Source organism: Ochlerotatus camptorhynchus, unplaced genomic scaffold (genome assembly GCF_037179485.1).
Source record: "Ochlerotatus camptorhynchus isolate MF236.1 unplaced genomic scaffold, CSIRO-AGI_Acam_v1.1 ptg000503l, whole genome shotgun sequence".
Taxonomy (NCBI): Eukaryota; Metazoa; Arthropoda; class Insecta; order Diptera; family Culicidae; genus Ochlerotatus; species Ochlerotatus camptorhynchus.
In genome coordinates this window covers 1169426-1194809 of record NW_027040988.1, presented here as the reverse complement: position 1 = coordinate 1194809, position 25384 = coordinate 1169426, and the positions used below count along the sequence as shown (strand labels likewise).

At 39.4% G+C, this 25384-nt stretch overlaps 2 protein-coding genes across 4 annotated transcripts; one reads left to right on the top strand and one right to left on the bottom strand.

Annotated features, from left to right (window-relative positions):
• Positions 1 to 2264: 2264 nt before the first annotated feature.
• Positions 2265 to 18810, top strand: LOC135712734 (uncharacterized). Its single transcript, XM_065235775.1, has 9 exons — positions 2265 to 2474; positions 2540 to 2816; positions 2878 to 3117; positions 8613 to 8764; positions 8837 to 8936; positions 17555 to 17890; positions 17953 to 18067; positions 18124 to 18242; positions 18306 to 18810. The coding sequence occupies exons 1-9, from the start codon at positions 2407 to 2409 to the stop codon at positions 18669 to 18671; spliced, it is 1773 nt and encodes a 590-aa protein (XP_065091847.1). The 5' UTR covers positions 2265 to 2406; the 3' UTR covers positions 18672 to 18810.
• Positions 18811 to 19181: 371 nt separating this feature from the next.
• LOC135712741 (reticulon-4-interacting protein 1 homolog, mitochondrial-like) lies at positions 19182 to 24488 on the bottom strand. Of its 3 annotated transcripts, none has more exons than XM_065235786.1 (7): positions 24389 to 24488; positions 24006 to 24253; positions 23485 to 23718; positions 23267 to 23420; positions 22502 to 23215; positions 19383 to 19777; positions 19182 to 19323 (listed from the first exon to the last, which is right to left on the bottom strand). In XM_065235786.1, exons 3-7 carry the CDS (start codon positions 23551 to 23553, stop codon positions 19237 to 19239), a joined length of 1419 nt encoding a protein of 472 aa, XP_065091858.1. In that variant the 5' UTR covers positions 23554 to 23718; positions 24006 to 24253; positions 24389 to 24488; the 3' UTR covers positions 19182 to 19236. The 3 variants fall into 3 exon arrangements, with proteins under 3 accessions (XP_065091858.1, XP_065091857.1, XP_065091859.1); XM_065235785.1 differs by having other exon boundaries at positions 23485 to 23565; XM_065235787.1 differs by lacking the exon at positions 23485 to 23718.
• Between the last annotated feature and the right edge of the window lie 896 nt (positions 24489 to 25384).

The window sequence follows — 25384 nt, the reverse complement described above, 5'->3', positions numbered from 1 at the left end:
ATACGCTCACGCAAACTAACAACACCATCGGGCAGAGGAAATTCTCCCCTTCCCAATGGTACTCTTGGTTTGCGTGGGGGTACTTCGGTTCTCGTGCAAATTATTTACAAAAGTTGATAGGCCCTTTTCAAATGTTACGCGAGCATTATTCATGTGTTCATTTTTAGTAAACAGGGCCCCGCTGCTGTGTCAAAAAAATTTCAGTAGGTGAACTAAAACGCTGTCCAGACTGGAGAGTTATAACATAGAGGTAACTCCGAGGGTAACTCTAAGACTAGTAGGTCCCGAAATAACGTGCTCAACTTTTTGGTTTAGCTCTGGTACTATCTTCGGTCCCAAGCTAATCGATTCACCCCTCGAAACATAGGAAAATCCAATAACCCCTCATTTTATCTGTCAAACTTTCATAGTGAATCAAAACAAACATTGTGTTGTACTAGAATTTCGACTAGAATGGGGTACGTTAATCGTTTGCTTGGGACCAATAGGCTATTCAAGTAGTGAGCCAATTTAAAATCGTTAGTTTCGTATTGATTGTTGGTTATAACATGTTATAACGGTTGTCAAATAATTGCAACATAGAAACCACCATCAAGATAGTGCTATAACATGTTATAACTCTGTAGTCTGAACTAGAGTCGGTGTATAATGAGTCACGCCAAGAGTGAAGCCAAGTCTACCTATTGAACTGTCAAACCGGCTACCTATCGTGCAAAGTAAACAAGCATTACGATGCTATGAAAGGTCCACGAAAGGTATTGCAATTAAATATAAAATATAATCGAAGAAATGATCATAAACACGCCGGGAGCATTACATTTGTCATGCGATACGTTTTGTAATTGTCAGTAATGAGAATTTCTACTATTTTTCGTTAAGATAAATTGACAAAATCACTTATTTAATGATGTACTACAGACTTTAGTTTTTTTTCTTCGCTAGAAGTCATTTGAAGTTGATGCAGAAGTCCTCTGTTGCCAAGTGAAAAGAAAGGGAATCTTTCGAAAACCGTGATGCGAGTTCAACTGTTTTTCTCTTGGCGTGACTCATTATACACCGACTCTAGTCTGAACGTACTATAAAGTTCACCCCTGCACAGGTCAATGTACACGGTTAGAAAAAAGTACCAAAAATTAAGTTATTTTCACTCATCTCGACACTATACACAGAAAAACAAAACTACCCACCGCTTGGGTTTTTTAAACTCAAATTTGAGTTATTTGACCTCTGCCCGTTTCATTTCCTCTCTCTATTGTTGTCAAAAATAGAACGAAAGATTCGACTCAACCGTCTAGTTCCGTACAAGAAGCCAAAATTGAGTAATATGCGATATACCCAAATTTTAGTTAATTGAACTTAATTTTGGGTAGAAAAAATTGAAAATAACTTAGCGATGGGTAATTTTTTTTGCCGTGCTCAAATGCAAACTACTTTGAGCCGGTTTACCCAAATTTGGCTTATCGTACGGAACATGGGAGATGAGTGAAAAGAACTTAATTTTGGGTTGTTTTGAATTTCTGTGTAGTCCAGGAACCCAAAAGTAGGTAAAGCGGGTCAAAGTAATTTTCATTTACGTGTGTGCAGTTCGTATGGAATTTTCCACTAGGTTTTTAACCAAAAGTAAGTTAGTTGTACCCAACAGTAGGTAAATATTATTATACCCAACGTTGGGTTCCCACACTTTACTACCCTTGTTGGGTGGTTTTGCTACTTCTTTTTTGACAACATTAGAAGGAGAAAATGAGACAAACTAGTCAAGAGTAGGTAAAAGTGAATTGGCCTTGGGTTTCTTTTTTCTTACCGTGTAATATTACGTATTATTAACAAGTGCACGGCAAATGAGAACAACCCAAATTTGAGTTTAGTTCACTCATAATCGCCAAAAGGACAGGAACTCAGCGATGAGTAAAATTTGTCTCATGTTTTCCCAGGATTTTTCCAGGAAAAATTCCCGAATTTAAGCAAAGTAAAGATTGGATTCACTCAGTCTATTGGTACTGCTCCGAGACTGAATAAAATTTTCGTTAATTTCCTCATTTTCCGGCAGATTTTTTTAGGTTTTCCACAGGAAACCATGAGACAAATTTACTCATCGCTGAGTTCCTGCACTTTTGGCGATTATGAGTGAACTAAACTCAAATTTGGGTCGTTCTCATTCGCTGTGTAAGTAAAAGTGACTCAAACGCTGAGTTAATCTGGCTGGCCGTAAAGAGTGACAGTGAGTCAACTTGATTCAGTCTCTGAGTTACTTTCGTCCGGTGTACAACGTTGTTCTGGGGAATGCTAACAAAATTTTAAATACGTCTTTTAAAAAAAGCTTAATCCTTTTTTAATACAAAATTACATCAAAGATTAGTCTCAAAACTTGTCGGAAACAGTTTCTATAAAGTGACAAAACAGTTGACCATGGAGAGCGAAGTTAAGGAAGAACCACCATTTGAAATTGTCTTCCAAGATGTAGAAGAACCAGATATGTGAGCATTTTCCTTTATTTACAGTTGTAAACGGTATGATGAATATGAATTTTGCTAAATTTCAGCAACAGTTTTGGTGCTGGAACAAGCCGTCACAGGAAGCGGCAACTTCCACAAAACGTGGATGCCTCATTCCGTCTTCCGGATGTAACGAGCAGCTCTATCGAGGCAATGCATTTCATGCTGCGGCAGTGGGGTTTGGAAGCCCTGGAAGAGAGATTTGACGAACATCTGATTGACATCAATGTGTTGGATTACATCTTGGACGTCGACATTGTTGAGTTGTGCCGGAATTTACCGATCCGCTACAGGCTGGTGCTGCGCCGTAATATTCAGAATAAGGTGAAAGTTTAGCCATTTTATGTTGTCTTTACACTAACCAAGCTTACTATGATTACACTAGTACTATAAGCGGAATATTGTTGCTGCCAGTCAGTCCAAATCGAAGGCAAAGCGTTCCAGGCAAACAATTATTACGTTTACCAAAGATCCTACTGAAACGCCATTGGATTCTTCTGAAAAGGGAAACACACAAGCACAAAATTCTTTTGAAGATACACCACCAACCCATTTTGTATCAGTTGACTCAGCGCAGCTGGATGATCACGACTCTGACGGAACTGAGTCAGGACAGGAAGATGAGGTACGTATCGAATTATTCTAAGTAAGTATCGATGTGGGTTGTAGAATTATTGCATTTTATATGTTAAGGTACGTGGTAATTAGAATATCTTTGATTTCTGTGATTTTGTTTAAGCATTGCATAAAAATGTACAAGTTTATTGTATATGGGGTTTATTTACAGTAGTGGCATTACTGGTAACATTACGTACATGGCTTGGTACTTGAGATTCTGCCATAACTGATGCTACACACAAGGCCGCTGAGGCTAACTCAGTGCACTGAAAACGAATCTTACTCCGAGAGTGAGTCACTTTAATGAATACGAATGAGTAAAAGTGACTCACTCTCTGAGTTAGTTTCTTTGTCAGTGTGAGCTACCCATTAGGGTAAGGTGGTGCAAGATGGTTCATCTGCTTGATTTATTTATATCCAGAACAACATGTGAAAAGGGCATACAAGCTTTTTGTAAACAAACCTTCTTATGCCCTTTTCTCGCCACCCATATGACACCAACGCAAACCTTTAACACCACCGGGTAGGGGACACTTTCCCCTTCCCGATGATATTGCTGGTTTGCGTGGGCGACTCTCGGTTGGTGAGAAAAAGGCCTACAAAGGTTTGTTTACAAAAAGCTTGTATGCCCTTTTCACATGTTGTTCTGGATATTGTTGTTTATATTGTCAACATCAACACTCAATCAAGAGCAAATTTTCATTATGTCGTAAGTAACATTCGCACCAATCCGAGAAAAATAAAGTTTTGTTTTGATGACCGAAAAGTTATTCCTATTTCCAATTAAACACATATAATCTCATAGTGATAGCATTAGCAGGGTTTTAATCATACAAATGCAAATCGCTAGCTTTCATGCTAAAAAATACTGGTTTTTGCGTCAAAAGTTATTATACGTCGTTTGGTGGCCCCTATTGTTACTTAAGTCAAAGTGTATTTACCAGGATATTCGGGAGGATTATCAATTACGTCTCCTTACGTGCAGCCCATTCATCATTTTAGGACCACCAAAATCATCTTAGCAACAAACAGTTCGATTTATTCACTTTAATAATGAGAAAGTGAAACGACGAACGTACACTTTTCACGGGTTGCTCCGCGCTGTTACTTAAGGCAAACGGCATCTCCAAAGAAATCGGGTGACTTAAGTAACATCGAATACTATTTTGATCGGAAGGTGATTGCGTCAAAAAGCAATTTGACTGGTAAATAAATTTAAAAATGGGATGTGATCCTATATTCGGACAGTATATAGTATAATAGTGGGAGCATCTAGAGTCGGTGTATAATGAGTCACGCCAAGAGAAAAACAGTTGAACTCGCATCACGGTTTTCGAAAGATTCCCATTCTTTTCACTTGGCAACAGAGGACTTCTACAACAACTTCAAATGACTTCTAGCGAGAGAAAAAACATGCGGCTGTAGTAAATCATTATATCAGTGATTTTGTCAAATTATCTTAACAAAAAATAGTAGAAATTCTCATTACTGATCATTACCGAACGTATCCCATGACAATTTAAAGCTCACTGCGTGTTTATGCTCATTTCTTCGATTATATTTTATATTTTATTGCAATACCTTTCGTGGACCTTTCATAGCATCGTAATGTTTATTTACTTTGCCCGATAGGTAGCCGGTTTGACGGTTCGATAGGTAGACTTGGCTTCACTCTTGGCGTGACTCATTATACACCGACTCTAGGAGCATCGATTGACACTGATACCTCGACTTTGTTTACCTTTGTTACTTTCGACGTAATGAAAATTTGCTCTTGCAATGTAGTCCCATAGTTGGTTTGAAAAAGTAAACCATCGTTGTACAGTAAGAATAAAGTACCCAAGGCCAGTTCACTTTTACCTACTTTTGACTAGTTTGTCTCCTTTTCTTCTTCTAATGTTGTTAAGAGCAAAACCACCAAACAGAGGTAGTAAAGTGTGGGAACCAAACGTTGAGTGTAATCATATTTACCTGCTTTTGTGTACAACTAAGGGGCTGTCCATAAACTACGTAGACAGTTTAGGGGGGGTGTTGACAATTATCCACGACCCATACAAATTTTAATTTTTTTGTATGGACAATTGTCTACGCAGGGGGAGGGGAGGGGGTCAATAATCGCAAAACTGTCTACGTAGTTTATGAACAGGCCCTAACTTACTTTTAGGTAGAAAGCTAGTGGAAAATTCCATAAGAATTGCACAGAAGTAAATGAAAACTACTATGATCCGCTTTACCTACTTTTGAGTTCCTGCACTTTAGTGCCGAGATGGGTGAAAAGACCTTACTTGTGGGTACTTTTTTTTCTTACCGTGTGCGTTTTCATAGAACCTGTTGATATTATCGTTTCAGTTGAAAACCGGAAAATCCCACACGCGCCAATTGAATTTACTCTCGTTCTGTACGTTAAACATATCGTCGGACATAGTGCGCTGTATTTGCACAATGATGCGCTATTCAGCGCACTATGTCCGACGTTATGTTTAACGTATAGAACGAGGGTAAAATCGAATGTCGCGTGTGGGGTTTCCGGTGTCCAACTTGAACGACAATATTGACAAACCAATAAATTATTAAATCTTTATCAACATTTTAAAACGGCGAAACTGCTAATTTGTAAACAATGACTTTATCCGAAGATTTCTCGCGAATAAAAGCTCGCACTAGAAAATTAACTCAGATAGCCAAGTCAGTATAGGCATGGTATTACCGGCGGTGGGTTCGATTCTCGGTCGGTCTAGAACATCTATCGGTATGGAAATGTTCCCGACTTCCTTGGGCATAGTCATAGTTTACAAATGAAGTTTCACCCTAAGGAAATGTAGGCATCGAAATGTACTAGCTGACCCATCTTGCCCCAACTTACCCTGTTGAGTAACTCCGAGTTTAATCAAATACCCGTACAACTGTGTAAATGTTAGTCTCAGCGGTCGTGTATAATAATGGTATGCCAGCTTCAGCAAGCTGCTTTCTACAACATGATATGTAGTACAGGGTCTCCTCATGCTTTGCAACATGCAATTTTTGTTTGCTTTCTATAAAATAGATAAAACGAAAAATTCAATTTGTGATTTTACCACACGGTTGCTGCAATTATAATGGAGCTGTGTTGCCAAAAATGGAAGGCACTGTGTACCGTAATTCGCCGAAATCCGGACATTTAGTCCATAAAGTCGCAGACTCTTAAAAGCTAATCCAGTGCCGACATTTCATTAGGGCGAAACTGCTTTTGTAAACAATGATTTCAATCGCCGATTTCTCGCAAATAAAAGCTCACTACTGCAAATTAACGATGCCAGCTGATGGTGTCGTTAATTTGTACGTGTGAGCTTCCTACGCGAGCAACGACTAAAACCATTGTTTATTAAGGCAATTTCGTCCACTTGAAATGTGGGCGCAGAATTATTACATGATCTAAATGCCATGCAAATTGAATGATGATCCTATAGTGTGTGTTCATAAATGTTAGGATTAAAAAAATCGTCGGTATTCATATTCATCTATTGCTTGGTTGTCGTCCGATGCTTGTAAATGTCTTGAACAATTTCGTAACAAGGTTACTTGCCCTTCTAGACACGTAAACTTCACGAAACGATTGGTTATCAGGACGCAAGCATTACAAATTATGGGTTGAAATCTAACGGCTACTCATCGGGAGATGACAATTTAGTCGGAAATAATGAGTTTGATCGCCGGCGTTCGTCTCTAGTGGATGTGATGAGTGAGAAAGTGATTGAATTGGAAAGCCAGTGTGCAAATTACAATAAAGGTTGGACAATGATGCATGATGGGGACATGATGTCGCAATATCTGCCACCAAGCTTGCTCGATGTGTCATCAGGTTTCACCGAATGTGAGGGATACATTCCAGCGTTTCGGTTGAGACAATTTTCTGACGTGTCATCAAGTGATTACATTTTTGTCAAATCAATGATGGAAGATTTGTGGCCTGAAGGATTCGCCGGACGCTCCGTTACGGGACGTGCGTCAAATAATGCATCCGGGCGCAGTGGCAAAGCAGCTGTCCCTGTAACGCCAACGGAAGCATCCTCACTCCCACCAAAGATCCCATTGGAGGCGCATAAAGTTGAGTATATTCATGGTAAGTTATTTCATTGCAAATAAATATCGGGGAGTAAGCAAACTTTTCTAAATTTCGTAGATCGATTACTGGAGAGACGAATCCTTTTGGGTGACGACAGGATCAAAGCCCTTCATGAAAGCAAGCAAGCAAACAAGCTTATGGCTCGGGTTATAGTCAATTACAATAATAAGTCGAGGTAGTAAGTTGTGTATAGTTTTAGCTGCCTTACGTTAATAAAACTGGAGTTTCTCTTTGAAATCAATCATGCCTACTTGTTCTTACTATGTTATAAAATGTTGCGCCAGAGAAAGAAGTGCCATACCTTTCGATTCTATAGTTTTTTCGTCTTTCGACTTACAAAAGCATCCTTGCGTCTGGAAAGGTAACTATTGTAGGTATTGTAAACACAACACTAGGACTGCTTTCAAGCCCAAAAACCTGAAGTTATCCACCTCTACCGTGTGACAACAATGTGACGTACACACCATAATCAAAATTGTGCAGGGAATGCTTTTTTTTGTTCAGGCATTATTACAAAACTAACTTTTCATAGCAATTTGATTTCAATCGATAGTTATAATCCTATTTGATATTTTTTTAGATTATTTTTTCACGGGCGTGACTTTGTAGCAAACATTTGGAACTTTGCAGCAAACTTCTCTGTGATGAATAATGGTTCAGTTTCAAGTTTTTTGCGTCAATAGGTGCTGTTTGATGTACTGAATACGAAAATGCAAAAAAATGAAAATTTATACGTCGTATACTTCCCTTAGTTGTCCACAGAAGACTTAAGGTTTGACCTTTTGTGCAAGTATAAAATTTATGTATTTAGGTATGTACATTTTTTAACTGAAACGAAACACGCACAAGAAACTATATTGGAAGATCGATGAGGAGACAGACACTTCACTTGGGAAAATCGTAAATCATCTTCATATATTAACGGCTAACGTATAAGAATCGTTTTTCGCATGAACGCTTGTTTCGACTCGGTTACACAAAAGAGCAATTCCTTACGAATTCGCAAATTGGTTAATTTTTGTATTATTTAATTTGGTTGAAAATTTGCAGAAACATTCCTTATGAGCGACTATGCCATTTTGCATCTTCATATCGCCAATTTGAATCCAGTCTTATTTTTGAAAAGGGCCTATAGAAAAATATCAAGCTTATCTTCAGAAAACTTTTACTCGACAACTGGACGTCATATTTGAATCTCCCATACATGAAACAAGTTCAAGGTCCAGGTTTCGTGAAATTTTTCTAAATTCTGAAACATAGATAAACTTTTGACACCCACTACTTTGAAATCGGGCTACATCTTGCGTATGAACAAATTTTGAGTACACCAAATATTTAATGTAATAGGAATATTTCTTCAAGCAAACATTTGTAATCCGCGTTTTTTTTTTTAATTTCAGTCCATCCGCTCAATTCTAGTCAAGGATCCCAGATTTCGACCGGTTCTGGCACTCTTGGACCAGGAGCTGGTTCCTGATTCCGCCGGGTTGTGTCATATGAATCGCCTTCTGACGAAGCATTTCTTCGAGGAAAGAATTATGATTGAGAAGAGGTATGTCACGAGTAGTATTGTAGTTCCATTTTATTTTAATTTCCTTGACCATTATTTGTTATGTTTTTCTAGGTACCCAAAAAAGCAAGAAAAACATGATTTGGCACTTAAAATACTCGAAGCCTTCCCCCACCTCGAGAGAACTCGTGTTAATTCGGATGCACCAAAAGAGGTATGTATTTATCTAACTTTGCTTTTCTGCAATAGGGTTCGTTAGGTGTATTAAGATATTTGCATATTCGTAATCCTCATTAAAAATGGAAGCGACATACAAAATCTCATCAATTTTCGTGCACGGGAACTACAGGGTGATTCGGAATGACTGTCTTTTTAAAAATGGTCATAACGATTGAATGCTTGCATGATTTTTTTGATATCAGTATATTCCAGATTTACTACATTTACTTCAAATTAGCACACTTTAATTCAAATCTCTCTCCCTTTACCGTTAAGTACCAGTCACATTTGTCACGAAATTGAACCACGGACGTTTTAGTTCCAGCATTTTTGGCGTCCTGGAGTTGCGTCTAAACTCTGATATTGAACGGATTTTCTACGCAAGGTTCCTTATTACCTCTATAATGATGCGAAAAATAAATGTTTCATTCTTTCGAAGAGATTTCAGTTCCTAAAAGATAACACATGAATTTATACAGATTTATGACATGCTCCATTTTCACGTCCATGACTGTTTGAAATCGAAAACGAATGAAATTTCAAATCCTTCTATCAATACAAGCTGATGTTTGTACACACTTTAAAACAAAAATAAAGGGTGATACGGTCAAAATTTGGTCAATATCAACTTGACGTATTTCTTTCAATTTTGCATTTAAAAAACCTGAACACCCCTCATTTTAAAGGTGTGTGTGTGTAGAATGTTGCTCCTATTTTGATTTTGGAATTCACTCTTCAGTTGTCAAAATACCGTCCAAGCAAGAAGAGCGGCGTATCAAAATTTTGCTCGCGCATCGCGAAAACCCGAGCTACTCGCACGCAAAGTTGGCAAAATCGCTAAAAGTTGCCAAATCAACCGTTACAAATGTAATTAAAGTGTTTGGGGAACGTTTGTCGACAGCCAGGAAGTCTGGATCGGGGGGAAATCGAAAACCGGAAGCCGCTGAGACGACAAAGAGAGTTGCCGGTAGTTTCAAGCGAAACCCTAACCTCTCTCTCCGAGATGCCGCAAATAAGCTGGGTGTATCGTCTACAACCGTGCATCGAGCCAAAAAACGAGCCGGACTATCGACTTACAAGAAGGTAGTGACTCCAAATCGCGATGATAAACAAAATACGACGGCCAAAGCGCGATCCCGGAGGCTGTACACGACGATGCTGACGAAGTTTGACTGCGTGGTAATGGACGACGAAACCTACGTCAAAGCCGACTACAAGCAGCTTCCGGGACAGGAGTTTTATACGGCAAAAGGAAGGGGAAAGGTAGCAGATGTTTTCAAGCACATGAAACTGTCAAAGTTCGCAAAGAAATATCTGGTTTGGCAAGCCATCTGTACCTGTGGCTTGAAAAGCAGCATTTTCATAGCTTCCGAGACTGTCAACCAAGAAAGTTTACGTGAAAGAGTGTTTGAATAAACGTCTGCTGCCTTTCCTGAAGAAACACGGTTGTTCCGTACTGTTTTGGCCGGATTTGGCATCTTGCCAATACGGTAAAAAGGCCATGGAGTGGTACGCCGCCAACAACGTGCAGGTGGTTCCCAAGGACAAGAACCCTCCCAACACGCCAGAGCTCCGCCCAATTGAGAAATACTGAGCTATTGTCAAGCGGAACCTAAAGAAGACCAAAAAAACTGGGCGAGCAGCAGTTCAAGGCAAACTGGCTTTCTGCGGCGAAGAAGGTGGACAAGGTGGCTGTACAAAATCTGATGGCAGGGGTCAAGCGTAAGGCCCGGCAATTCGGATTTGGAAAAGCGGAAGCCTAACTGAATATTTTTCCTGAATTTTATACTAATTGAACTTGAAAAAGAAATTTAATTTGATTTTTTAAATAAACGATTTCACCGATTTACACGCGTTTTCCCTTGACCAAATTTTGACCGTATCACCCTTTACTTGCACATATATCCATCCATTAAATTTGTCGAACCTCTTAACGGAATCCCTTTATGAAGAGCTTTGAGTGGGTTGGTTTATTTCCTTTAAATTCCGTTATAATTGCTTATCTTTCATCATCAGTGCCAAGTAGTGTGCCAAGTGGTGTTGAGTACTTGGCTGGCACTGATGAAGTCTGCAAGTAGTAGACGAAATACGCGTATCTGTCAAAAGATAAGCAATTATAACGGAATTTAAAGGAAATAAACCAACCCACTCAAAGCTCTTCACATATATCCATTTTACCCATAGCATATTTGTGAAATCAGTGACAGTTATTATGAATCATCCTGTATTTTAAACAAGTACTATTAGGCAAAACTGACTGGCTTTGAGCCCCTTGGCGGTACTTAAGTACATGGCCAATAGACTGATGCAAAATTTGAAATTTTCGCTCCACAGTGCTCAAACGGTTCCAAGTTGGGCCCTGATTAGCCTCCCAAAATTTGAACTCATTTAGTGAGAAACTGACTTGGCACAAACCGTTTGAAGTTTATATGGGAATTACTATGGAGAAACCATAATTTCGGTTCATATCGATCTCAAAATTCACCAGTTCACTCTACTTTAAAAATGATAGCTGAGCTTGTTGAAAATTTTCTCAGCTACAACCTTGTTGAAGACCACTTTTTGATAAAATGTAAGGAACAAATATTATTAATGATTCAAGTCACTGATATGATTATGCTCAATCATCCATTCAGCAGGCAACATTGGTGTTTATGGCGCGTAGAATAGAGGATAGAAATCATGGCTACTATGTCGCACTGCAGAATACAGTGTTGCCCACAATACAGTTGCTAATCTTGCAATAAGATTATCAATCTCTTAAATAAGTAATAATTATTTAATTGGACGTTTGGCTGAAAAACGATTTTCTGCAAAGTTGTTGCTGATAAAAATTTCCATGAGAATAGCAATAGAATTTGTTGACAGTACAATATGTAAAAAGGTTAGAAGACAATGAACAAAAACTTTTGTTTTCCCATAGTAATTTCCATATAAACTTCAAATGGTTTGTGCCAAGTCAGTTTCTTATCAAATGAGTTTAAACTTTCGGAGGCTAATCAATCAGGACCCGATTTGAAACCGTTTGAACATTGTGGAGCGAAAATTTCAAATTTTCCATCAGTCTAATGGCCAATGAGAAAAATTCAGACCGAGAGTCACTTCTACTCAGTTGTATGGGAAATTTATAATCTTTGGACTCTGCTGTAAGCAAACTTGAACATGTTCGTATGAAATCAATAAAATAGTTGATAATAGTCAGGATTATAGTATGTTGTGTATATCCGGTAGCGGCACCTTTGTGGTGTGTAATGAGAAATATACGAACGACCAAGATTGATTGTAGAAAATGTTCATCATATACCGTGACCTGCTCTATTACCGTCGCACTGCTTCACTGGCACTTGAAGCATCCCTATATTACAAAACGTTGCCCAGAGCCTTGCTCAATTGGTTCAGAATTTAAAACATCACACCAAAATATATTGTTTTCTTGTTGTTTTACATCAACAGGCTGGATGAACCCCCTATGATGTTAACCTTATCAACTTTATTTAAAAAAATACATTCAAGCATTGTCACAACATAAAAAAAAAACATATATCTTATAGTCAGTTACTCCTGCCGGCGAAAAACAGACGAAAACATTCGACGAAGCGCATCACGGGAGAGATGAAAGTCGAAAACAGATCCAACTCTGTTGAATGTTCTCTGCAGTCCGCAAATCGCACCGTATGCTCCATAATTTGTGCGACGTAGAGGCAGTCTTAGCATAAGGTTATTACGAAGCGGTTTGGGGTTGAACATTCAGGTCAATTTGCCTCAGGATAGCCTCGCAATTTGTTCTTCCTTGCAGGATATCGGCCACGGTTAGGGCTCTGCTTGTGTCCGGAGAAGTTCTAGGTCGATAAGTTGACAACGGCTTTCGTAACTGGGTAATCGAAACGGATCATTCCAAGGCAATCTACGCAACGCAAAACTAAGAAAGCGACGTTGAACAGATTCATTTCTCTCGGCACCGTTGTTGTAGGTTGGCATCCAAACCGCTGAACAATACTCAAGCGTCGATCGAACAAGCGGACAATAGAGAGATTTTAGACAGTAGATAGGGGAAATGTCTCTAATCTTGGCCTATGGATCTAAGATTGGGCCCATCGCTAAAAATCTGCTATCTGCTTATCAATTTTATCTAGATGAACGCGTTATTGGGACGCAGTCCGCTTTGAGAAGCGTCCGAGAACGGTTGTGTGTTTTTGCTCCGCTGTGTGTTTTTTTTTTTAGAGCTCGGGCTATCTTTGTGCTGCCGTGTAGTTTTTAGGTGCACACATTTGAATAGTTTTGTGTCCCGGACGCGATAATTCGATTTAGAATGATTTGTGCTGATGTTTTCCCCCTGTTGCTTATGTGCCTGGTGTGCTCTCGCTCTCTTTGTGTGACTCGACCGCGCTGATCTATTATTAGATTTTTGCGGTGTGCATTGCTTTTGTGCACAGAGTGACATGAAGAAGAAAAGTGATATTTAGTTATTGTGTGGTTGGATTCGCTGGAGGAGCAATTGTTTAAAAATGATTAGAGAAAATTAAGCATCGGGAATGCGCTCCCGCATATATTGATTTGGTGAGTACGTTCCAGTTGAAGATTGTTCTCTCTAAATAACCCTTTTTTGAATACATTTCATTAATCAGCATTATTATATGCTGGGTTTGGGGGGGCAGCCTAAGGGTTTCAAAATATTTGTAGACTGGACAAGGGTTCGTGGATTTGCCAGTCCCTTGTCACGTGTTGATAGACGTACATCTTGTCGTTTGTCTTCCAAAGGTCTTCATTGAAGTTGATTCACCCTGCTGCAACAAACCATCAGGCAGAACTTTACAACCAGTGAAGTATCTGCAGTCATAGGTAATCCTTGCACTGATGGTGGGTTCTATTCACATCACATTCACATCACATGAACGCGTTATTGGGACGTTAATAATGAATATTTTTGGTTGCTATTGAAAATTTAGTCGTTTGCTGAATTTATGTATGGGCCCAAATTAGGGCACTTAGGCCGACATTACCTGCATTTCCCCTATTAGTGAAGTTTTTAGCTATCCTAAAAATGAACCCTAAAGGCGTCAATTATCAACAACATATGCAATGTGTTGCTCGAATGAAAGCTGCGAATCCAAGATCACACCCAAGTCTTTCACCTGATTCACGCGTTCGATTGTCGAGCCAAGCAGGTCATATAACTAAATAATATCGTTTGTTGTTTTCGTGAGAACGTCATTTGGCTGGGTTCACTACCATTCTGTTTAAACTGCACCAACTAGCGAATTCATTCAGCTGACGTTGAAGAAAGTGCCAGTCAGCAATGGAGCAGATTCGTAGGAAGACTTTGAGGTCATCGGCATATGATAACCGAGGAGCTTCGATGACCAGATGCACGTCGTTGAAGTACAGTATAAAAATTAACGGTCCCATGTGGCTTCCCTGAGGTATACCTGATGTGGCGAAGAAGCTAACTGATCTGCAATCTCCTATGGCAACCTTTAGTTGCCGACCGGTAAGATATGATCGAAACCAACTCAGAAGATTACCGCATACACCGAGCCTGCCGAGTTTAGCAATCGCAATAGCATGGTTCAACTTGTCGAATGCTGTGGATAGGTCTGAATAAAGAACGTCCGTTTGAACCCGATCCGACATGCTTTCGGTTATATACGATGTGAGACACAGCAGGATTGCTGGTTGTAGAGCGGCGGACAGTAAACCCATGTTGATCAGCACTAAAATACTGCTTGCAATGGGACAGCAACGGTTCCATAATCACTAGCTCGAATAGCTTCGAAGTGGCTCTTAACGATGTAATTCCTCGATAGTTATCCATAGCTCGTTTCCTTCCTTTTTTGTGGACGGGAAACATGTGCGCAAATTTCCAGCAAGATGGAAATATGCCACTGAAGAGAGACATTCGGAACAGGGGAAGAAGCGGAATTATCAAGCTAGCAATATGTCTCTTCAAAAATACAGATGGAACTTCATCAGGTCCAGGATTGAAGGATGACTTAAGCACAGTCCCGGCCTTAGAAATCATCTCAGCATTAACATCAATTGCACCCATCGTTTATAATTTACTGGAACGTTCCTGACAGCCAGGTCGATGTGGTCGTCAGTTAGTATCTCATTAGTGAATACACTGGCAAACTTATCGAAAAAAAGGCGGCATATATCCTGAACGGTGGCAGCAACTTCTCCGTTGAATTCCATAGACGATGGGGGGCCGGATTCCCTGCGTTGCTCGTTCACGTAGTTCCAAAAGGATTTCGGGTGTAGCTTAAGTTTGCGCTGGATGCCTCGTTGGAAACTTGAAAAGCATTCACGACTGACTCGCTGGTACATGTGATTCAGCCTCACGTAATGTAGTTTCAGAGGAAGCGCGCGATACTTCGTAAATCTTCTCAATGCTGCTCTCTTGATTGACTTCAGCTCTCTCGTCTGCCAGGGAGGGTGAGACACTTTGTGGTGAGTTCTTTTCGGGACGTGTCTGTCAATGACATATGCCAAGACATGTGAAAAGGTTTGCGCTGCAGCCTCAACGTCATCTGGATCAAGGATGTTCTCTCATACCATGCTAGACAATACATCTAATGATGCTACGGTGGTAAGCTTTACGGAAGTCATAAGAAACCGTAGCAGGATAATCGTCGAAATCACGCACGAGTTTGTCCTCAACAGTGACAATTAGAGGAGGGTGATGTGGAACTAGCTTAGTTAGTGCACAAGGAGCCGAGGTTCCAGCACAATGAATTGCTGAACTGAACATTTCACCGACCATCCAGCCATATGAAATATTTTGCTGGATACTCAGTAAATTGTATTCAATCTGTGAAATGAAACGTCAGTACTAGAAAATTCTATTTCTCCCGGCGTACAACTTTGAATATAGAGCAGTTTCAGACAAAATAGCAAAAAAGAGGGGAATTTTGGATCGACCTTCTCCGATTTGTATGAAACTTTGCTTAATTGTTTGTTGTGGGCACTTTTTTTGCTAAAATTCGGCCATGTGCCAAAAAAGCAAACAACCGTCTATCCCTCATGTTTCTCCGTAACGTGGGTAGATCACCTTTTCGTGGTACGTTACGGGATGTAAGATCTACCACCGATTCCTAGTCTTGAGTACTTCAAACTAGGGGAAAAGGATTTTTCAGTAATCCAAGGAACACATCTTAGTCCTTGTTACTTTTTATGCCTTGTTGATCGTGATAAGTCCTCGAGTTGCTTAGACCGAGGATGACCTTGAAACAAGGAAGAAAAAAAATGAGTTAGTTAGTCTTCACATATGCGATTCTTAATCTTCTATTCGTTGTTCCCTAGTTTGAAGTGGTTCTGATGCATGGTCATTACCGGTGTCATAGCTTATTTTTGTTGCTAAGGAATCCAATTTTGACTGACAAAGGTGCGCGCCTTTGGAGGGTGTTCCAACACTTCGAAGGGTAATAATAGCGGAACATTTCAATTAAAATCGATTCCTTGCGATGAAGGCAAGAATGACAACTGTATCAAAACAGAATACTTCATATACGACATGCACTAAACTAAGGACTCGGGACAATAAGGACAATAGATCAAATTACTGGTCGCAGTGGTGTTATGTCCCGAACAGAGGAAAAAAAAATCCCTCATGTTCGCACGTAAAACCGCAAACAAAATCAACACACTCGTCAATGCAAATACTGAATGATGCTGCACCCATTTTCTGTTGCATTTCACATTGGGTGGTTGAATTTCTTTGGGATATTTAGTGTATAGGCATTCGTAATCGATGTCTGTGTTAAGGATCCGGTATCGGCTCGTATGTACACAGTCGAAGCTTATGGCAAGCAAGCACATGGTAGATTTCGGCCATAAATTTTGAACAAAAATAGTTAACTGCCAAACCATCAATAATTTAACACCAAAAATTGCTGGATAAATTCTCCTTCGAATGGCATATTGTTTGAAATATTTCACATTGTTGCTTTTGAGAAATTTGCGTTTGAAATCCGACATATTTTCGTAACATGTTACCTGTCTCATTTTCGATTTCGTAAAGTTAATGTATGTTTCTTTGGACACAAAACGCGCCGAAACCTTACCCCCAGTGTAAGTAAAGACCAAGGTTACAAAGACTCATTTCAGCTAAAACAATGTTTTTCTAAATTATGAAATAATTAGATGCCATGATCAATTTTGAATTGGTAGGATACAAGAAGAGGTTGCAAAGAATGTGTTTGACATATTAAACCTGTTTATTTCACTTTATGAGAGTCACAATCAGCGATTTTTCACAAACTCACTCACTCACTCAGCGATCAGCAAATCGCTGATTGTGACTTATAGAAAGCAAAATTTACAGGTTTTATGTTTCCAACGCATACTTTGTAACCTCTTCTTGTAAGTTACAAGTAAAACATGCCATCATACCATCTTTTGGTTTTATTATTCCGAAAAACATTATTTTAGCTGAAATGAGTCTTTGCAACCTTGGTAAAGACTGGTGTATACGGACTATTAGTCCTATATATCAAAAATCCATACTGTGGGTAGAGGTTCCTGTTATGGCCGTATGCGTTCCTATTAGGAACACACTATAATAGGAACGTACAACCATATCACATTTTGTACATCCTTAACTCTGTTCATTTCTAGTCGTACTTTTTCTGGGTAACCGGTGGAAAAGGCAAAGGTCCCCACACTGGACTAATCGAAACTCGGACGTCAAACATGCGAAAGGAGGTACCTCCCGAAGAACGCCGCTACCAACGACGCAAAGAAACGGTCAACTACATTCTGTCCGATAGCATTCGCGAATGCGCGACGGAGATAGCATCGTTGGCTCCGTTGCCACAGAATGAGGAAACTATCGCAAACGGTATGGCCGAATGCATCGATCTTCACTCATGCATTCTTCAGCAAGGCGAATCTAATCCTATCGAAACTTTACTCGGCACATTTCCGCATTTGTTGGCCTATGGCGGCAAAATGGTTTGTGTGTAATGCTGTAAATGGGGTTACAGAGAATTTCAATCGCTCAAATTCCTTTTCAGATTCTACAAGTATTCCAGCGTTTGCACACCTTTTATAATTCTTCGGCTGATTTGGACAACTTTTTGCGCGTGGGATTGCTACTAGACGCAAGCTCCTTTTGTTCGGTTGAGAACAGTAAGTAATTGATCGGCAATAATATGTGGCAAATGATTAAAATTTTGTGATTTCAGAGTACATCAAAGGCGCACTTCGAATGATGAAAAAGTTAGTTATGAACGGCAAAAAAGAAGAGGCTGATGATATGTCGTCAGATGAAGCAGAGGCCTCACCCCTTATTAGATGGTTGAAGGTACGAGTGAATAGTTCCTATAGAAAAGTTGGTTGCTAGAATTGTTTTTTTTTTATCTTTCAGCGTAAGGAAAACGAGTTGGACGTTGCAGTTGTTCAGCGTCACATATCGGAACGTTCCTATCTTGCTCCCCATATTGTTTGTATAGCGGACGTTTTCAAGGAGGGAAACTTGTTCGTAGTATTCCAGGGAAAGTTTATCCCATGCGGAAAATCCGCGACCCATGCTCTGGACGTATTTTTCAAGATGTTTGCAGTCTTTGGTATTCCGGTTCCGGTTTTGCTCAGGAAGATACACGAACTAATGATGGTGCATCTATGGAAAATCTCCAACTCTTGCAAAAGCATCACCGTGACAAGGCTCATTTCCAGATTGAAGGAAATAGACGAAGCTTCTGACGAATGTGGATATACATATGATTCAACGTAGAAATGAAAACGAAGATTGATTCGACAAAATGAGCGACTTCTTAATGAGAAAGAATTGCGTCATATTTGTATGTTTGTACCTTGCACACTTTCGATTTTTATGCAACACAGACTGATTAACTGTATCTGTCGTTTTTATCGATAAAATAAATTTAAACAAACATTTTGGTTTTTTTTTTCACATTTATTGCAATAATTTGTTTTCCTAATATTTTAATAAAAACAAGAAACAAAAATTTAAATGTGCTATGGCAAGGTGAATTATGTACAAAACAAATGCTGGGAACACTACATACTATTTTCACATAGTTATAACAAACTGCTTCGAAAACTGTTTCAAAAAACTGTGACACGTTATGAACTGTAAATGTGTAAAGACTGTAAGTACTCGGTATTTATAAAAATTGCAAGAAAACAAAAAAAAAAACACTTTATAGCCACAATATTGACTTGCACACACGATACAAAGATGACAACGGCGAGATGATTTCAGACTATCAAGGTTTTCGAATTGTTACTATACGATTGTAGTATTGTTCCCACGCGTCAGAGTCGGCTGCTTATCCCTATCGGAAGGTAATGATCGTACTACCAATACTTTTCTCGCTACAGATGTGATCCAGCGCTCGTTCAACCTCGTTCGGAGTGTAAACCTATCGGAAATCGAATGGAATCATAACTATTGCTATTTTCAAATTCCACTAATACTCACCCTATCGACAACAGTTTTGAGCGTTTCGTCATTCACGAATCCGGCCAACCGTTCCAGCACCAGATGGCAAAGGTGAGGACCACCCCAGTCGGGGTGGGTTCGGAAAATAACGGCTGCCGCCTTCCGGAATTTGACCATCAACCCTAGCAGCACCCTCATCAGCGGGCCATACTCGTCCGAGGCCAGCTCCGGTTCGACGGCGTCGACGATGATGCCGCGTTTGGTTAGGAATTTGTCCAGAAATTTGTGATCGTACGCGATCCTGGTGGTGAGGAAGATGAAGTCGAACTTTTCCCGTGGGCTTAGCTCGTTGATCAGATTCGATTTCTCCACGTTCACGTCGATGAAATTCGAGCGGAAGTGCTCGTTCGCGAAGGCGATGATGTCGGAAGCACCTGGGAAATGGCGTGTAAAATGGGTTTAATTGATATTTATTTGTAACAAGAATTAGAATCAAATACCTCTGTCCTCTGTAGTTAGTATGGAAAAAATGTAAAATTCAATTACTGATCTAATTTACGGATTGTGAATTATATTTAAATATACTTCATTATAGGTTGCAAAGCATGTTTTTTGAAAGCAAAATTATTCATCATTCAAAGTTTTAGAACTCGCAAAGGAAGTTGGCATGACATCCTGATTATATTGGAAGTTTAGCACCCTGGGCTTAGCATATGCCCCAAAGGAAGACATGCCCTCCGCTTTCAACCCGTCCTTTTTTGAGGTCTACCCCGTTTGGAGAAATGCCCTTTGGCCTAATACTTGAAGCCACTAGCTTCCACGCACTAGCTATATGCATAAATGACGAATCATTCTAGGGTAACCAGCCATGTAGAAATATACGCTACAAGGGGGAGTGGACCAAAGTTGCTGCTTCATCAAACGTAGGTACACAATATGAGTATTACATAGCGAATCGTAAAAATGTACGCCGTCGTAAATACCAGGGTCCATTTAAGCGCAGACATCATATCCAGCAGGAGCATTTGCCTTTGAGCGGCTTATAAAGAGTGGCCGTATGAGAAAACGAGAGAGTTGCCAATCTTCTTGATAGGTTGTCTTCGATTTAAGTGTAATGAAGTTTAGGCATTTACGAGAGATCACATGTTCATGTAATCTTTTATATGCTATTGTGTTTGCGAATTGTTTTTTGGAAGTGGTGCAATTTTCAACAGCTGAAACCTGTTCGATAAAATTCCGACATCTCGAGTTTAAATGTTTCAAATTGACCACTTAGTCAAGCAGTTTTGGCGTGACTTTCTCCAGCGATTTCACAAAACCGGACCATATTTTTTTTTTATGAAATGCACAAATGTTGGCTACTTTTCTCGAGGTTCTAGAAAAAATCTCAAATAATGTTTTATTTCAAAGTTCGAGTGGTAGTAAACGTCATTTTAAGTGCTCGAATAAAGTAGTTAATTATGAACACTGAATTTTGATCACTAGATTATGGTTGTTATGGCAAGGCTGAAGCATTAGGAAATCAATTTTGATACAAATAATGCTACAAAGCTGGTCATAGTTTTGAAAGTTTCGTTCAAAATTAGTTTAAGTAGGTAAAATTTTCTAAGTGTGTGTAACAATGCATATTATATTGTTTATGATGTCTACCGCCATAAATGGGTTAGCACGAAATATATAGGTTTATTTAAATTATTTTTCATAAAAAAAAAATAGTTTATCGCATGGCTTCAGCCGCCGTGAATGGATTAAAGATAATTGCCAAAGGATTTTTTCGCTAGCCTTACTTTAGGCAAAGTACTTCATGCTATTAGGGGCTTTTCATAAACCACGCAGACACGTTATTGAGGGAATTGGGCTTAGCGATTGCCTACGCTGCCGTTCTACGCATATCTGTGCCATGTTACTTTTGGACGTTTTTCACTTTTGTTAATAAAACAGTACTTTTTTAGGTAAACTTTCGAATGAAAATAGAAAAACCTGTTATTTGTTTTGGGCTTATTTAAAAACAACATCAAGTCTAATTGTCCCATGTTGAAATTCTACGCATAACTGTCCCAAAAGGAATGTTTACTGAATCTTTTATTAACGAATCGATTTGAGTGCACGAATGATTAAAACAGGATTTATATGATCAAAAGAAACTCAATGAGTCATTTCGGGAAGTAGAAGCTTTATTTTATGATGAAAAATATTAAGAGAAACGAGAATTCATATTAAAACAGCAGGTTATAGTTCAGATTTCAAACTGTGCATTATTAGAGTAATAATAATCAATTGATAAGAAGCAGTGTAATGATCTTAAAATAAACCAAAGACAAAATAACATGATTTAAAATTCAATTGTGTAGCAACGATGTATAAACATCTTCCAATATTGGCATGCTTAAAAAAGTACGTATTATTGTCTAAAACAACTCGAAGCAACGCAGTTAACAATGATGGCACTTTCTGTCACATGATGTGTTCATATTGCTACCATATTTTGTAGTTAAAATAAGGTTCCTGATGACTGATTCAGAATATCCGTTGTCGTATAGTCCTTTCGTAAATTTAGTTGTTAGAATGTTCTCAATATACTACCGTGGATGCATTTGGTTGAATATAATGAAATCCTTACTGTGTATGTTAACTTTTCCAAAGTCTTTCTTGAAATCATCAAAGTCCACGATCGATAATCTTATTGTGTTCTACACTGAGCATTCATCATTTGTTTCTCAAGATACCCATACTTATAGGCTTTATAGATGTAGCAAACGACGATTGCAGCAATGTCAACTCACTTATTGTTGGTTTCAGTTAATGATGCAAACTATCCACTTTCAAAACTTCGCAATTTCATCGAAGGTAATTTCGAACTCAAGAAATTTCATCGAAGGTAATTTCTGTAGTTTTCACTAAATCAAATTGATTATGTTGAAATGTGAACAATGCACTAACTTATTTTCACTTCTATTTCTTTCAATGAGCAGAAATGATTCGAAACATTATACGCGATTTTCTCAGATGTTACTTTTAGAACATGGGACAGATATGCGTAGAACGGCAGTACTGTCCATACACATTTCCAAAAAGGGGGAGAGGCCGTCTGAAACCTCTAAAAAACGTTGTACGTAGTTTATGAACAGCCCCTTACATACTTTGGACATAAAACTTACCTAGCTCGTGAATGACTGGAGCCGATCTCGTGTGGCATGTTACGGCAACGTTTGCACCCCACTTATTAGCCAGTTGCGTAATCACGCAGCCCACCGGAGAGCATGCATCCTGAACCAGCACCCGCTTGCCCTTGGATGTGTGTTCCGATAGGCCATGTGCATCCATCAGACTCAATGCTATACAACCGCTGTACGGTAAACTAGCAGCACCTTCAAATCCGATAAGGAATGGCTTTCGTGATATTCGGGTCTCTGGAACCACAACCAATTCCGAAGCAGTTCCCGATTCGTACCAGGGTGCAGCCAACCATACTTCGTCGCCTATCTCGAGCCCACTCTTGGACGCCTTCCCAACGGCTTCCACTATACCAGCACAGGACCGACCCAGCACCAGGGGCAATTCCGGGTTGCAATTGGAATCGTAGTGTTTTATCATTCTTCTTAACGTTCTCCCATAGCCGAATGCTATTCGCCGGTCTATTCGGTTCAGTGCTGCTGCTCGGACTCGCACCAGTATGTCGCTGGAAGACTCAAATTGAGGAACTCCGGTGTTGCAAACTGCCACGTTATCAGGATCCCGGAATGAGGTGCATGCGATTGATTTCATGATGGGCATAGCTAGATGTGGTCTTGCCAGCCAGAATCCCAGCAGGACACCTCCGGTGGTGCCAAATCCAAGGCCGACCATTACGAAGAAAGCATTATTAAGCGAAACTGAAATAGTCGAGATTAGGTTTTGTCACCATAAATTTCATTCATTCTCACTCTCATCCCGGAAAAGTATCTGCAACTGTTCGTAGATTATTGACGGGTCAGCTACTTCCCTGGCAGTGTTTTTCAGTCTTTGGATCAGTTCTAAGATATTAGCCCATGTATTTCTCATCGCACTACTGGCTTCGACATTTGCATCGTTTATGGCCTGCAATGCAACAATTATGTTATCGGTAACGTTTTCTAAAATACATGTTCAACAGTTAACTTACTCTCATAGCAATATTGCGACCTTCGTCTGAGTACTGCCGTACGACGCGCAATCCACTTTCGGAGGCCATACTGATGTTGGACTAGATCCGAGCCGTAACAGGTTGATTTGAAACGTACGAAGAAACACAGATGATTAAGCTATGAACACTGTTTTAGTCTTTATCCTTTAAGCTTAAGCAGTCGCCGTTCAGTCCGTTTGTCTATAGTACATTTTACTTATCGCTAACATCGACCTATCCACACGATTGACATTATTTATTTTTTTCGATGAGAGCATGAATGAGGAAAAGTACAGATGGTTACAATTATTTATGGATTTGTAGTGAAGAATAGTTACGACTATAGAAAACTAGCAATGCTCAACCATAAACTAACATTAAAATAAGTGTACATGAAGCATATTACATAACACACAATTACCGATATCGTGTTAATTACCATTATTCATTCAACATTTTTGAGTGAATGTCTACAACCAAAGCTAACAAAACACATATCTTCTAAACTGCTTCGAACATACCTGTACGGTCTGGACAACATCTCCGAATCGATTTCGAGCTTCTTCCATTTCCGCCTTCCACTCGTGTACGTAATTCTTTTCACTACTGTTGACAAAGATAAACGCTCTTGCTTCGGAAAGGATAGGCAATCGAACAACTGCGCCAAATAGCAGCGAGTGTTATCTCTTATCATGCGGTTTATCGATGGTCATAATCGAACAGCATCACTTTGCTTCCTCTTATGTGCCTACACTACTGATTCGTCCTCCTGAAACAGTGGACAATGTTCAATCTCTACTCGGATTCGCATACCATAGTCGATGGGCGACTTTATCGAATATTGCAGCTAATTTTCCTTGTATTCCGTATTCTTTCGGATATCATGCTTTTGTTCTTTACTTACCATATTTGAGATTGCATTTGCTCTGAATAAAATTGTTTTCATGTAATTTTCCACGATTTTTTAGAACCACTTAGTGCGAGGATATCGAAGAGAAAGCGAATCGAACAATAACAAATCGATTTCTGGTCGCGAAACTGACGTTTATTATGGAGCGAGAGCGATCGTCATGCCAGTGATGCCGTTAGATTTAGCAGTCACGGCACGGCAAACGGTTGATTGTGATATTGGCAAGCGTTTGTTTTTTTCTTTTTTTGCATTTCATTATCAACATTTCAAAAGGGCGAAACAGGTTTTGTAAACAATGGATCACCGTTTGCATCAACAATCAATACGATTTTAAATTGGCTCACACACCAAATTTTGAATCAGCCTTCCAGCAAAACGAATTGCTGAACAGAGTCCAGCAAAATTAAGATTTTCTGTGTATCCAGCAAACATGTTTGTTTGCTGGATGATCAGTAAAATGCGGGAACAGTCAAATAGATTGCAATTTCGTAAGTGGATTCTTTATCGTATGCCTGATCGCAGGTTGATTTATTTTGATTGTTTTATATTCGGTTTCAATGTGTTTTGCTATTTAATTTGATTTTATATCATTATTAAAAGTAAATTTGCATACAAATATCCGTTATAACCAGTGCGTCTGTAATGTGACTTCCTTTTTTATTTATTTGCAGGAGGAAATGGATAACCCAACTAACATTTCCAGCGTTGTGCTGTAAAGTAGCTGCAACAAAGCTGCAGATACAGCTACAAGCAGAAGCTAGCAAAATAGTTTTGGGGAGCGTTTGTTCAACTTTTTCACAACCATTATTCAATTCGTCAGTTGCACTGAATAACTTCAGCCAATTAACGCTAATGTCACTGCGGCTGTGGAATAGTAGTGATGAAAACGTTGCTAGAACTATTCCACAGCTGCAGTCAGTTTATGAGTAAAAGAGGGACGCACATTTTTTGCCTGTAGACTTGGAGACATACTTCAAGTCTCCGCGTACA